This window comes from Anomaloglossus baeobatrachus, chromosome 3 (assembly GCF_048569485.1).
Source record: "Anomaloglossus baeobatrachus isolate aAnoBae1 chromosome 3, aAnoBae1.hap1, whole genome shotgun sequence".
NCBI lineage: Eukaryota > Metazoa > Chordata > Amphibia > Anura > Aromobatidae > Anomaloglossus > Anomaloglossus baeobatrachus.
Window position 1 is genome coordinate 410,765,547 of NC_134355.1, and position 13,176 is coordinate 410,778,722.

General features: G+C 43.8%; 1 protein-coding gene across 1 annotated transcript in view; it reads left to right on the top strand.

Annotated features, from left to right (window-relative positions):
• GCM1 (glial cells missing transcription factor 1) overlaps nt 1–13,176 on the top strand; it is a 160,767-nt gene that overhangs the window by 77,647 nt on the left and 69,944 nt on the right. Inside the window, exon 3 of the mRNA XM_075341510.1 lies at nt 11,256–11,508. Within this exon, the coding sequence (XP_075197625.1) occupies nt 11,256–11,508 (253 nt within the window). The remainder of the gene's footprint in view (nt 1–11,255; nt 11,509–13,176) is intronic.

Genomic DNA, 13,176 nt, shown 5'->3' on the forward strand with positions numbered 1-13,176 from the left:
AGGTGGATGAAGGAATGGAAGTTTGTCTCGTGACGCCACCTGTGGTACGCGGCCAGGGATTAGCCGCCGCTGTAGATGATGTCCTCCGGGGATGATGGTGTCGCAGCAAGGGTGGTTCTGTTCCCCACAGATGGAGCGGGCCCCGGGAGGATGATGAGGGACTGTAATGGCCATTGGTGCTGAAGCATGGGGCACCGGCACTGGCAATAAGAGGCTGAGTCAGCTTCTGCGGTTTCAGGTCTTTTTACTCGCAATTCAAGTGCAGCCTCAGGGTACCGGTCTCTGTCGTGATGGGCCCCAACCAATCCCGGATAATTGGGAGGTCACTGCTGGTGTTCCCACTGTGTGTCCTTTCTGGTCGGTGTCCCCCCAATCCCGTGGATGGAATGTGGAACGTGCTGTGGGTGTTTCCTGCACTCGCCATAGTCCCTGGAATCCCCGGTGGCTGTGAGGAACCCAGGCTGCGCTTCCTGCTCCACGCCATGGGTCTTGTAGTGCTCCCAGAAGTGTGAAAGTAGAGAGAATATCCTTGGACCGAAGTCCCGACTATGCTCCAGTCCTCACCCCAAGCTGTGCCCGGGGCTAACTGACTATGTGTAAAGATGCTCATTCTTTTTCCAAAAGTGGTGATCGCGTCCCAGGTGATGTCCTAGTGACCGGGAAAGTCCCATGCTTCGTGATGGCCACTCCCCTATCTACCCCAGGCCAACCCCCTGGTGGCAAAACACCTAACTGTGTGTGGTCGTGAATGTGAGAAACACCAACAGTTAAACTCTTCCTTACCCGGGATGAGTACCGCACCTTAAGTGAGGTGCAGTGCCCTGTGGCGACTGAAGCCTCAGGGGAGCCACATAAATAATAACAGCTATACTCACATCTGGTGCGGGCGCCATTCCAACCATGTCATTGATCTATTGCAGCTAAGGAACATGATCAGAATAAAAAAAAACCTCACGTTATGTTAATCAAGAACACCATGTTCAGTTTTGTAAATTTTTACTTAACAGAAATAGATCAATGTATAAGCTTTGGATGTGCAGACCATATATTTTTTTTCGTTTCTTTTCTTATTACAGTTCTAGCATATTGCATACTGTTCCCTTTTTTGTTTTACTGGGTACCAGTGCCCCTCCCATTTGGCTGCATTAGCGTTATTGCCTATTTTATGCTCAGCTTTTTGATTGAAACCATGTGTAAGTTGAGTTTTTTTTAAATCTTCACTTTGTGTTGGTGTTGTGTGGCGGCCTTTGTTAGGCTATGTTCATACAGTGCATCTTTTATTGCGTTTTTGAGGTCACAAAGATGCACCTAAATGCTTGCATTTCCTTTCCCCAGCAAAATAGATTTCTATTTTGCTGTCCACACCGTGCATCTTTTTTGGCTGCATCTTTGCTGTGTTTTTGTAAATGCAGCATGTCAATTCGTTTTGCATTTTTCCAGCATTTTTGAGCCCTCCAGTCAATAGATTTGACTTAAAAACCGCATATGGCAAAACGTGGTTAAAATGCGTTTTTTCCGCTGGTGCATTTTTTGGGGCCAAAAAGGCTGCATCTTTGTAATTAGAAAAGATGCACTGTGTGAACATATCCTTACTGTGCTGCAGTGCCAGTGGAGAGGTATGACCTTGAGAAATGGGGAATTTACTATGCATCATGTTTCCTATATGGCACCTGGGTTTCTCCCCTTGCTGGTGCGTCATAACTTCACCAGTGGTCACTACACCTTTAAGGTTATAGATTCACTCAGAGGTTCGCCGTCATGTCGCTGTGGGCTACATACATTCTGATCATAATCACGAGTTCAGTTTTGTACATTTTTTCTTGATCACAGTATAAGTTGTTTTTTTAACTTTTAAAGCAGTATTAACTCCTTTACAACCTTGGATGTACCGGTATGTCCTATTTGGCCGGAACGTCCTGACCTTTGACAGACCCTTAAATCCTATTGATCAGGCATGCACAGGAGCTGTGCACATGTGATCACCGCCGGGAGCTTGTCTTACATGACTGACTAGCTCTGGTTCTAACAGACAGGATCAGTACCAGCATGGCACCGAGCTGTAAATGTCGCATTCAATATAAATCACAGAATTTAGGAGGCTGGGAGAGTCAGTGCGCTCCCTCTTTTGTGCCATCGGTGCTCACGCGACGTCACCCTGAAAGTCCTATGGCAAGCTGAAGTAATCATGACAACCGCCAGATCATCCAGATACGATAAGCCTTTTAAGCGGGCTTTAAACGCTACGATATATCTAACGAGATGTCGGCGGGGTCACGGGGTCACGTTGCAAGTGACGCACATCCGGCATCGTTAGTGATATCTTAGCGTGTGACAGCTATGAACGAGCAGAAATACTCACCTTCTCGTTCATCGTTGACACGTCACTCATTTTCTAAAAATCGAACGTCCTGTTGTTCTTTGTTCCCGAGGCAGCATACATCGCTCCGTGTGACACCTTGGGAACGATGAACTGCAGCTTACCTGCATCTCGCCGGCAGTGCTGAAGGAAGGAGGTGGCGGGATGTTTACATCCCGCTCATCTCCACCCCTCCGCTTCTATTGGCCGGCCGCTGTGTGACGTCGCTGTGACACCGAACGTCCCTCCCCCTTCAGGAAGTGGATGTTCGCCGCACACAGCGAGGGCGTTTGGAAGGTAAGTACATGTGACGGGGGTTACAACATTGTGCTACACGGGCAACAAATTGCCCATGCCGCACAAACGATGGGGGCGGGTGTGATCGCAAATGCGATCGCACGAGAAATTGTAACGTGTAAAGCAGCCTTTATTTAGACCATGCTAGGAGCATGATCTAAAAAGTTTATGTCAGTGCAGCACTGACAGATATAATGTACTGCAGTACAGGTGCAAAGCAATACTTTATATCAGCGATCAGAGCAAAAAAAAGATAATGTCCCATATAGGGACTAAGTTAAAAAAAAATAAAATGTTTTTTAGAAAATGTTTATTTATGTAAGAAAAAAGTACACATATCTGGTATTGCATCTTCCAGAATAACCGAATCTATAAAACTGTCACACTAGTTAACCCCTTCAGTGAAGATCGCAAAAAATAGCAAAAACTGTCTTTCATCATACAGCTGATAAAAGCAATGGAAAAACTTTTTTTTTTTTATAAAATAGTTTTTATTGTGTAAAAGTAGCAAAAAATAAAAAAGTTATATAAATGTGGTATTGCTGTAGTCGTACTGCCTCATAGAATAAATCGTTCATCACTTTTTTGACACGGTGAATGATGTTAAAGGGCACCTATCAGGTGCAATATGCACCCAGAACCACAAGCAGTTCTGGGTGCATATTGCTAATCCCTACCTAACCGTCCCTGTATACACTAGCATAGATAAAGAGATCTTTAGAAAAAATATTTCTAAAGATCTTTTACTGTATGCTAATGATTGAGGGGACTAGTCCCATGGGTGTTAGTTCCCCAGCCAATCGCCCCCATTAGCATGTTAGTACGCCCCTGTGGGTGTGCTAATATGTTAATGAATACGCAGCATCACAGAATGATCTCACTCACCTCTCCACTGCCATCGCGTCTAACAAGGGATTTCAGCTCAGTTCGCATGACCCCGGAGTTTGGGTCATGCGCATTGTGAAGCCGGGTGTACATGTCCTGGCTTCAAACTTAAGTAGTGCACATGACCCAAACTCCAGGGTCATGCGCACTGAGCCAAAATCCAGTGTTGGACGCGATGGCGGCGGAGAAGTGAGTGAGATCATCCTGTGACGCTGTTTATTCATTAGCATGTTAGCACACCCACATGGGTATACTAACATGTTAATGGGGGCGATTGGCGGGGAAACTAACGCCCTCGCTCATTAGCAAAGGCAGGATCCCTGGGGGTCAGGGAAAATACTCGTCACCGGACCGGTGAGGGTCAGGGGATGTCACGGTTGGCCCTGCTCGGTTTCGTGACCCTGAGGTGTACACAAAGGGAGAGAGGGAATAAGGATGATGGTAGAGGTTGATTTTGTGACGCCACCTGCGGTATGCGACCAATTAGCCGACTCTGCTGTCGCTGTCCTCCGGGGCGATGGTAGTAGCAGCTGAGGTGTTTCTGCTCTCCACAGGTGGAGTGGACCCCGGGGAGAATGATGGGGGGAGTAGTGATGGTGGGCGCCGAGGCGTGGGGCGTTGGCGCCGGGAATGACAGGCGGACACAGTCTCTGCGGGTTCCAGGTTTTTTACTCACAGTTATGCCGCTCACCCGGGAAGTACCATTCACCAGCTGTGATGAGCCTCGTTGAACCCGGATCCTTTAGAGGTCAGAGCTGGTGCAATGGATGGTGGGCCCTTCCTCCTTGCACTTAATATTGGATCCCCGTGGCCTGAAGCTCTTGGGGACCCCTGGTTCTTGAAAAGTGTGTACTCCCTGCCCGTATGCAGGTGCCACACGTCCGCTGTGGGGCCTGCCTTGGAACTCGACCCCGGTTCCTATCTGGCACTGTGCTCAGGGAACTGTGAGAGTCGGAGGGTCATGCAATCCCCCAAGCCTGCAGATTTTGGTGGACAACTTGGAGTATAATCCACCCTAGGATTTTGCACCCTGCACAGCACCGGTCCCAAGGGAGCAATAAAGCTCTCCCCTCAGAGACCATATTGACTCCTGTGTCCCACCAGAGACACTGGTAAAACCCGACTGCCCTCTTCCTCTCCTGCTGGAGAACTCACTAACTGTTGTGTTGGCTCCTAACTTCCCCAGGTGGTTGCTCCATCCCAGGTTCCGGCCACCAGTGGATTGGAGATCCCAGGTCTGGTGGTGTCCAAAAGACCCAACCATGCTGGTGACCCCTTTTGACCCAAACCTAGCCCAGTCCACAGTAAAAGAGGGCAACCTGTTTGTGTGTATGAGTTGTGTAAGTGGAACCGGCACCGACCTCCTCTGGATCCAGGTTGAGCACTGCACCTTAACTCAGGTGCAGTACTCTGTGGCGACTGAAGCCTCAGGGGAGTCACACGTATGGTAAAATGCCATTATTATCTCCCGCCTGGATTATTGCAATCTCCTGCTTTGTGGCCTCCCTTCTAATAGTCTCGCACCCCTACAATCTATTCTAAACTATGCTGCCTGACTAAACCACCTGTCCCCTCGCTACTCCCCGACCTCTCCTCTCTGCCAATCCCTTCACTGGCTTCCCATTGCCCAACGACTGTAGTTCAAAACCCTATTCATGATCTACAAAGCCATCCACAACCTGTCTCCTCTCTACATATGTGACCTAGTCTACCGGTACTTACCTGTACGTAATCTTCGATCCTCACAAGATTTCCTTCTCTACTCCCCTCTCATCTCCTCTTCCCACCATCGCATCCAAGATTTCTTGCGTGCCTCCCCATACTCTGAAACGCCCTGCCACAACATATCAGACTCTCGCCTACCTTGACAAGCTTCAAAAGGAACCTGAAGACCCACCTCTTCCGACAAGCCTACAACCTGCTATAACCCTCTGTCTGATACAGCGCCGCACGACCAGCCCTACCCTCACCTACTGTATCCTCACCCATCCCTTGTAGACTGTGAGCCCTCGCGGGCAGGGACCTTTCTCCTCCTGTACCTGTCTGTGCCTTGTATTGTTTATGATTATTGTACTTGTCCCTATTATGTATACCCCTTTCACATGTAAAGCACCATGGAATAAATGGCGCTATAATAATAAATAATAATAATAATAATCTTTAGAAATAGTTTCTCTAAAGATCTCTTTATCTATGCTAGTGTATACAGAGACAGTTAGGCAGGGATTAGCAATATGAACTGCTCGTTGTTCTGGGTGCATATTGGACCTAACAGGTTCCCTTTAAAAAAAAAAAAACAATCCTGAATTGCTGTGTTTTCTTGATTCTGTCTGAAGGAAGCAGAATACAAAGCGATTAGAGATGAGTGAACTTGAGGTTCGGTGTTTGTACAAAAAAAAAACACAGAGTTTGAGTTTGAATGCTTTACGTATGAACACCACTCACGTGAGCATTGCTGTACTCGGGTATGCTCAGTGCTTAGCCCAGTGCGAGCCACTTGCAGTATTTGAACAGTTTGCACAAGGGGTAACAACAGCATGATCATATGTAGTCTGCAGCAAAAAAAAAAAAATTAGAAAAATCCCACACACCCGACCTTGGAAGTGACCTGTTTATGGCTGCCTGCATGTGGGCAGAGACCCGAACTGCCCAATTAGTGACTTCAATTGGTGTTCAGGTCAAGTCCGAGTCCCAAACGGAATTTTATCTAAAGTCCAGAAGAAGCCACCAAACTGAACTTCAACATGTCTGCTCATCTCTAAAATTGATCAAAAAAAATTATGTGGCTTAAAATCGTATCAATAAAAACTCCAACTCATATCACATAAAAACATAAAAACAAACCCTCACATAACTCTGTTGGCAGAAAAGATTGTAATGCAAAAAAAACCTTTACATCGTGTGCAGAATTATTAGGCAAGATGTATTTTAGAGGATTTTTTTTATTATTGATCAACAATTATGTTCTCAATCAACCCAAAAGACTCATAAATATCAAAGCTTAATATTTTTGGAAGTTGGAGTGTTTTTTTTTTAGATTTGGCTATCTTAGGAGGATATCTGTTTGTGCAGGTAACTATTACTGTGCAGAATTATTAGGCAACTTAATAAAAAAACAAATATATTCCCATCTCACTTGTTTATTTTCACCAGGTAAACCAATATAACTGCACAAAATTTAGAAATAGACATTTCTGACATGCAAAAACAAAACCCAAAAAAATTAGTGACCAATATAGCCACCTTTCTTTATGATGACACTCAACAGCCTACCATCCATAGATTCTGTCAGTTGCTTGATCTGTTTATGATCAACATTGCATGCAACAGCCACCACAGCCTCCCAGACACTGTTCCGAGAGGTGTACTGTTTTCCCTCCCTGTAGATCTCACATTTTATGAAGGACCACAGGTTCTCTATAGGGTTCAGATCAGGTGAACAAGGGGGCCATGTCATTATTTTTTTATATTTTAAACCTTTACTGGCCAGCCACGCTGTGGAGTAGTTGGATGCATGTGATGGAGCATTGTCCTGTATGAAAATCATGTTTTTTTTAACGATACCGACTTCTTCCTGTGCCATTGCTTGAAGAAGTTGTCTTCCAGAAACTGCCAGTAGGTCTGGGAGTTTAGCTTCACTCCATCCTCAACCCGAAAAGGTCTCACAAGTTCATCTTTGATGATACTACCCCATACCAGTACCCCACTTCCACCTTGCTAGCATCTGAGTAGGAGTGGAGCTCTCTACCCTTTACTGATCCAACCTCTGGCCCATCCATCTGGCCCATCAAGAGTCACTCTCATTTCATCAGTCGATAAAACCTTTGAAAATTCAGTCTTACGATATATCTTGGCCTAGTCTTGACATTTATCTTATGTTTCTTGTTCAAATGTCATCTTTTTTCAGCCTTCCTTACCTTAGCCATGTCCCTGAGTATGGAACACTTTGTGCTTTTTGATACTCCAGTAATGTTTCAGCTCTGAAATATGGCCAAACTGGTGGCAAATGGCATCTTGGCAGCTTCATGCTTGATTTTCCTCAATTCATGGGCAGTTGTTTTGCGCCTTTTTTGCCCAACACGCTTCGTGTGACCCTGTTGGCCATTTGCCATGAAATGCTTGATTGTTCGGTGATCACGCTTCAAAAGTTTGGCAATTTCAAGACTGCTGCATCCCTCTGCAAGACATCTCACAATTTTGGACTTTTCAGAGCCCGTCAAATCTCTCTTCTGACCCATTTTGAAAAAGGAAAGGAAGTTGCCTAATAATTAAGCACACCTTATATAGGGTGTTGATGTCATTACACCACACCCCTCCTCATTACAGAGATGCATATCACCTGATTTACTTAATTGGTAGTTGGCTGTCAAGCCTATACAGCTTGGAGTAGGACAACATGTATAAAAATTATCATGTGATCAAAATACTCATTTGCCTAATAAATCTGCACACAGTGTATTTTGTAAAAAAAAAAAATCTATAAAAACTACCGTATATCATAGAATCATAGAATGGTAGAGTTGGAATGGGCCTTCTGGGTCATCTAGTCCAATCCCCTGCTCAAAGCAGGATTCAGTAAATCATCCCAGACAGATGTCCTTCCAACCTCTTTTTAAAGACTTCCATATTTGTAGACAGCTATTAGGTTTCCTCTCAGTCTTGTCTTTTGCAAGCTAAACAATCCTAAATCCTGTAACCGTTCCTTATAGGACATGGTTTGCAGACCTGTCACCATTCTGATCACTCATCTCTGAACTTGCTACAGTTTGTTGAGGTCTTTTTTAAAATGTGGTACCCAGAACTAAACACAATATTCCAGATGAGGTCTGACCAAAGAGGAGTAAAGGGGGATAATGACTTCACGTGATCTAGACTGTATGCTTCTGTTAATACATCCTAGAATGGTGTTTGCCTTTTTTGCTGCTGCATCACACTGTTGACACCTCTTCAGTCTGTGTCTATTGGTATACCTAAGTCTTTTTCACACATGCTGTTGGATAGCTCTATTCCTCCCATGCTGTATATGCTCTTTTCATTATTCTTGCCAAGATGTATGACTTTGCATTTCTCCCTGTTAAAAGCCATTCTATTAGTTGCTGCCCATTGTTGCAGCTTGTTTAGATCTTGTTGAATCCCCGCTCTTCTCTAGTATTAGCTATTCCTCCTAGCTTTGTGTAATCAGCAAATTTAATCAGTTTACCCTAATTCCTTCATCTAAATCATTGATAAAGAAGTTGAACAACACGGGGCCCAAGACAGAGCCCTGTCGTACCCCACTTGAGTCAGTTTTCCAACTGGATGTGCAGCCATTTATGACCACTCTTTGACTCCGATCACTAAGCCAGATACAAATCCATATAACAGTTGCCTTGTCCATTCCACACTTGGATATAAAATAAATATAAATCTACATATAAATCTAGTTTTGCTGTAACCACACTGACCTGAGAAAGAAAGCTGCCCTATTACTTACACCGCAAGGTGAACACTGTAAAGAATAGTAATAAATTCAATTCTCCAACTACTGTTCATTTGTTCATTCTACCTCCCAAAAATCGCAGTAAAACTTGTCTCATATTTATCCTGCACTCTATGCTGAGCGTGTACACCAGGGAATACTTGTAAATGTCTCTGTCTGGCCTGTGGGCTGGCGGTCTCCATCTTTTTACGTGTCTTTTTTGGCATGCACAAAAGTGCTGTCAACAAAAGTTTTGTGCACCTTTGAAAAGATGTACACTGCTGAACAGAGGACAAACAAAGTCTGGAGTAACGGTGCTTCCTCATTATAGTGAGTGGACCCATCAGGGGTGTCACCTGAATCACATATTTTGGAGCTGTAGATGGAAAGCCTGATGTAAGTTATCAGCAAAGAGCACAGGATAAATGTGAACTAATCCAAATTGTTCTGTACCCAAAATTGCCTTCAAATAAAATTCAACTGAACCCACAAAAAACGTCCTCACTAAGGTCCGTCATCTGTTAATGGAAATACTGGGGGCTGCTATGTTACTGGTAGCACAAAGGCTTTGGAGAAGCGCTATGGCTCCCCCGAAAAGAAATCCAACAAAATCTACAGTCTCAAATTCAAATGCCTCCCTCCCTTCTGAGCTTCACAATGTGCTTAAACCACAGTTAAGATTTACATGTTTGTTTTTGTTGTAGGGAGGAAAGACCGCTTAATTTTCGGGGGGTGTGTGTGTCTCCAGAATAACGAGTGCGGCACAATGTACGGGCACGTCAATGTACAGGGTACGACAAGGGCTTATTTGTAATTTTTAATTATGCAACACTCACTGCATTTGACTCCATTGGTGGGGTGTAATTTCCAAAATTGGGTCACTTGAGGAGGCGTCTGTTCTCTGGCACTTAGGGGCTCTACAAATAAAGTCTGCAAATGATTCTAGTAAAATCTGTGCTCCAATAGTCAAATGGTGCTCCTTCTATTCTTAGCCCTGTGGTGCAGCCAAACAGTACTGTACAGTTACATGTGAGGTATTGCTATGTTCAGGTGAAATTGTGTAACACATAATGGGATCTATTTATTACCTATTCCCTTTGTAAAAATTGGAGATTTGGGGCTAAAACAACATTTTAGTAATAAAAATTGTATTTTTTTTTCATCACCACGCAATAGTATAACATATTGTGATTTATCTGTAGGGTAAATATGCTCACTGCACCCCTAGATGAATTCATTGAGAGGTATATTTTGTAAAATAGGAGTCAATTGTGGGGGATTTCTGCTGTTCTGGCACCTCATGGGCTCTGCCAATGTGACATAGCACCCACACACCATTCTAACAATATGGCTCTCCTTCCCTTTTTTACTTTCTACTGTGACTCAATAGTAATATTCAAGCACACATAAGGTGACAATTTCCTGTGGGCGAAAGGTGGTTTATTTATAAACCTAAATCTTTAAAAAAAAATATTCTTAGAATGAATTGACGTCTTTTGCAATTGTTTTTTGTATGAAGTTTTTGTTACATTTGAGTTCCAAAAACATTCAAAGTGCATGTCATTGCAATACCTGTGAGTAGTGACACTGCAATACCTGAGCATAGTGATGCTGCGATACCTGAGAGGAGTCTTTGGCACAATAATGTGGGAGGGATCACCCCTCCACCCTACCTCTGTTATAGCCCAGATAAGGAGGTCTAGGCTGGACATAACTTGCCTTTCTTGACAGTCGACTTTATCCCTTAAAAAACTGGCCTTACCATTTTTTTTTCTGCTGATCACTTTCTTTAATTGAACTAGTAGAACACTGATATTCATTGAATCCAAGAGAACACAGTCCTGCACCACCCATACACGCCTATCACACCTGGGATCACTGGAGGGTAAGGAATATAGCACCAGACGTCCTTGTTGGAAGCCGGATCAGCGTGCAGGTCAAAACAGCAAAAGTCAGTTCAGTTCATCAATACAGAAGAAGAATAAGACCGCACCAATGCTGATGTCTTTTTCCGGATAATCTTTATTCCATAAACTCGGTTAAAAGGTGTTGTAAAATCAGCGGGTGGAGGAGACCTAGATGCGGCCCCTCAGCATTGGTGCGGTCTTATTCTTCTTCTGTATTGATACACTGATATTCATTAATATGATTTCTAATTAGTATTAATGCCCTGGCCAGATGCATGATCCCTACAAGATGATATTAAGCAACACATTTTAGTTGAATAAGGCTATAATATTATTGCATTATTCTTCCCAGGATTTGGAGAAAACAGATTGGTTCCAAGAATGGCCTGATTCTTACGTGAAGCACATTTATAGCTCTGCAGACAAAAATGCACAGAGACACCTAAGTGGTTGGGCAATGCGAAACACCAATAATCATAACTCACGCATCTTGAAGAAGTCTTGTCTTGGTGTCCTGGTCTGCAGTAATGACTGTACAACAGCAGATGGCAGAAAGATATACCTAAGGCCTGCTATATGTGACAAGGCTCGACAAAAGCAGCAAAGTAAGTTCATATCCGTTCGTTTACAGTGACTAATACTATTGAAGTCTGATGATCAGGAATCCTAACATTAGGTTACATCTAGAGATGAGCGGACCCGTGAAAGTTCAGTTTCTGGGGGATCAGATAAACTTTTTATAAAGTTCTGTTCTAGACCAGGATTTGACCAGAACTTCATTAGAGGTCACTGAGTGGCAGTTTAGGTTTCCACCCACATGCAGCCAGGCCTAAACCGAACACTTCCGGGAGAGGGTGGGCAGGGTTTTCCCATTTATTTTTTTTGGTGCACACTACATCCGATCACATTGTTGTTACCCCCAGTGTGAGCCATTCAAACACTGCAAGCATCTCGCACTGGTCTGAGCATCAAGCACAGCATAGCACAGCACTGCTTGCTGCTAATGGTCATAACCATAGATACAGTGGGGAAAAAATTATTTAGTCAGCCACCAATTGTTCAAGTTCTCCCACTTAAAAAGATGAGAGGCCTGTAATTGACATCATAGGTAGACCACAACTATGAGAGACAAAATTAGAAAACAAATCCAGAAAATCACCTTGTCTGATTTGGCAAGATTTGTTTTGCAAATTATGGTGGAAAATAAGTATTTGGTCAATAACAAAAGTTCATCTCAATATTTTGTTATATATGCTTTGTTAACAATGACAAAGGTCAAACGCTCTTTGGAAGTCTTCACAAGGTTGGCACACACTGTTGGTGTAATGTTGGCCCATTCTTCCATCCATATCTCCTCTAGAGCAGTGATGTTTTGGGCATGTTGCTTGGCAACACAGACTCTCATGATATATGGCCCCATTCATTCTTTCCTTTACACCGATCAGTCATCCTGGTCCCTTTGCAGAGAAACAGCCCCAAACCATGATGTTGCCACCTCCGTGCTTCACAGTAGGTATGGTGTTCTTTGGATGCAACTCAGCATTCTGTCTCCTCCAAACACGACGAGTTGTGTTTCTACCAAAAAGTTCCACTTTGGTTTCATCAGACCATATGACATTCTTCAAATACTCTTCTGGATAATCCAAATGCTCTCTAGCAAACGTCAGACGGGCCTGGACATGTACTGGCTTAAGCAGGGGAACACGTCTGGCACTGCAGGATCTGAGTCCCTAGTGGCATAGTGTGTTACTGATGGTAGCCTTTGTTACGGCGGTCCCAGCTCTATGCAGGTCATTCACTAGGTCCCCCTGTGTGGTTCTGGGATTTTTGCTCACCGATCTTATGATTATTTTGACCCCATGGGGTGAGATCTTGCGTGGAGCTGCAGATCGAGGGAGATTATCAGTGTTCTTGTATGTCTTCCATTTTCTTATTATTGCTCCCACAGTTGATTTCATCACACCAAGCTGCTTGCCTATTGCAGATTCAGTCTTCCCAGCCTGGTGCAGGGCTACAATTTTATTTCTGGTGTCCTTCAACAGCTCTTTGGTCTTCACCAAAGTGGAGTTTGGAGTGTGATAGTTTGAAGTTGTGGACAGGTATCTTTTATACTGATAACAAGTTCAAACAGGTAATGAGTGGATGAAACAGGAGCCTCTTAAAGAAGAAGTTACAGGTTTGTGAGAGCCAGAAATCTTGCATATTTTTAAGTGACTAAATACTTATTTTCCACCATATTTTACAAAAAAAATCTTGGCTAAGTCAGACAAGGT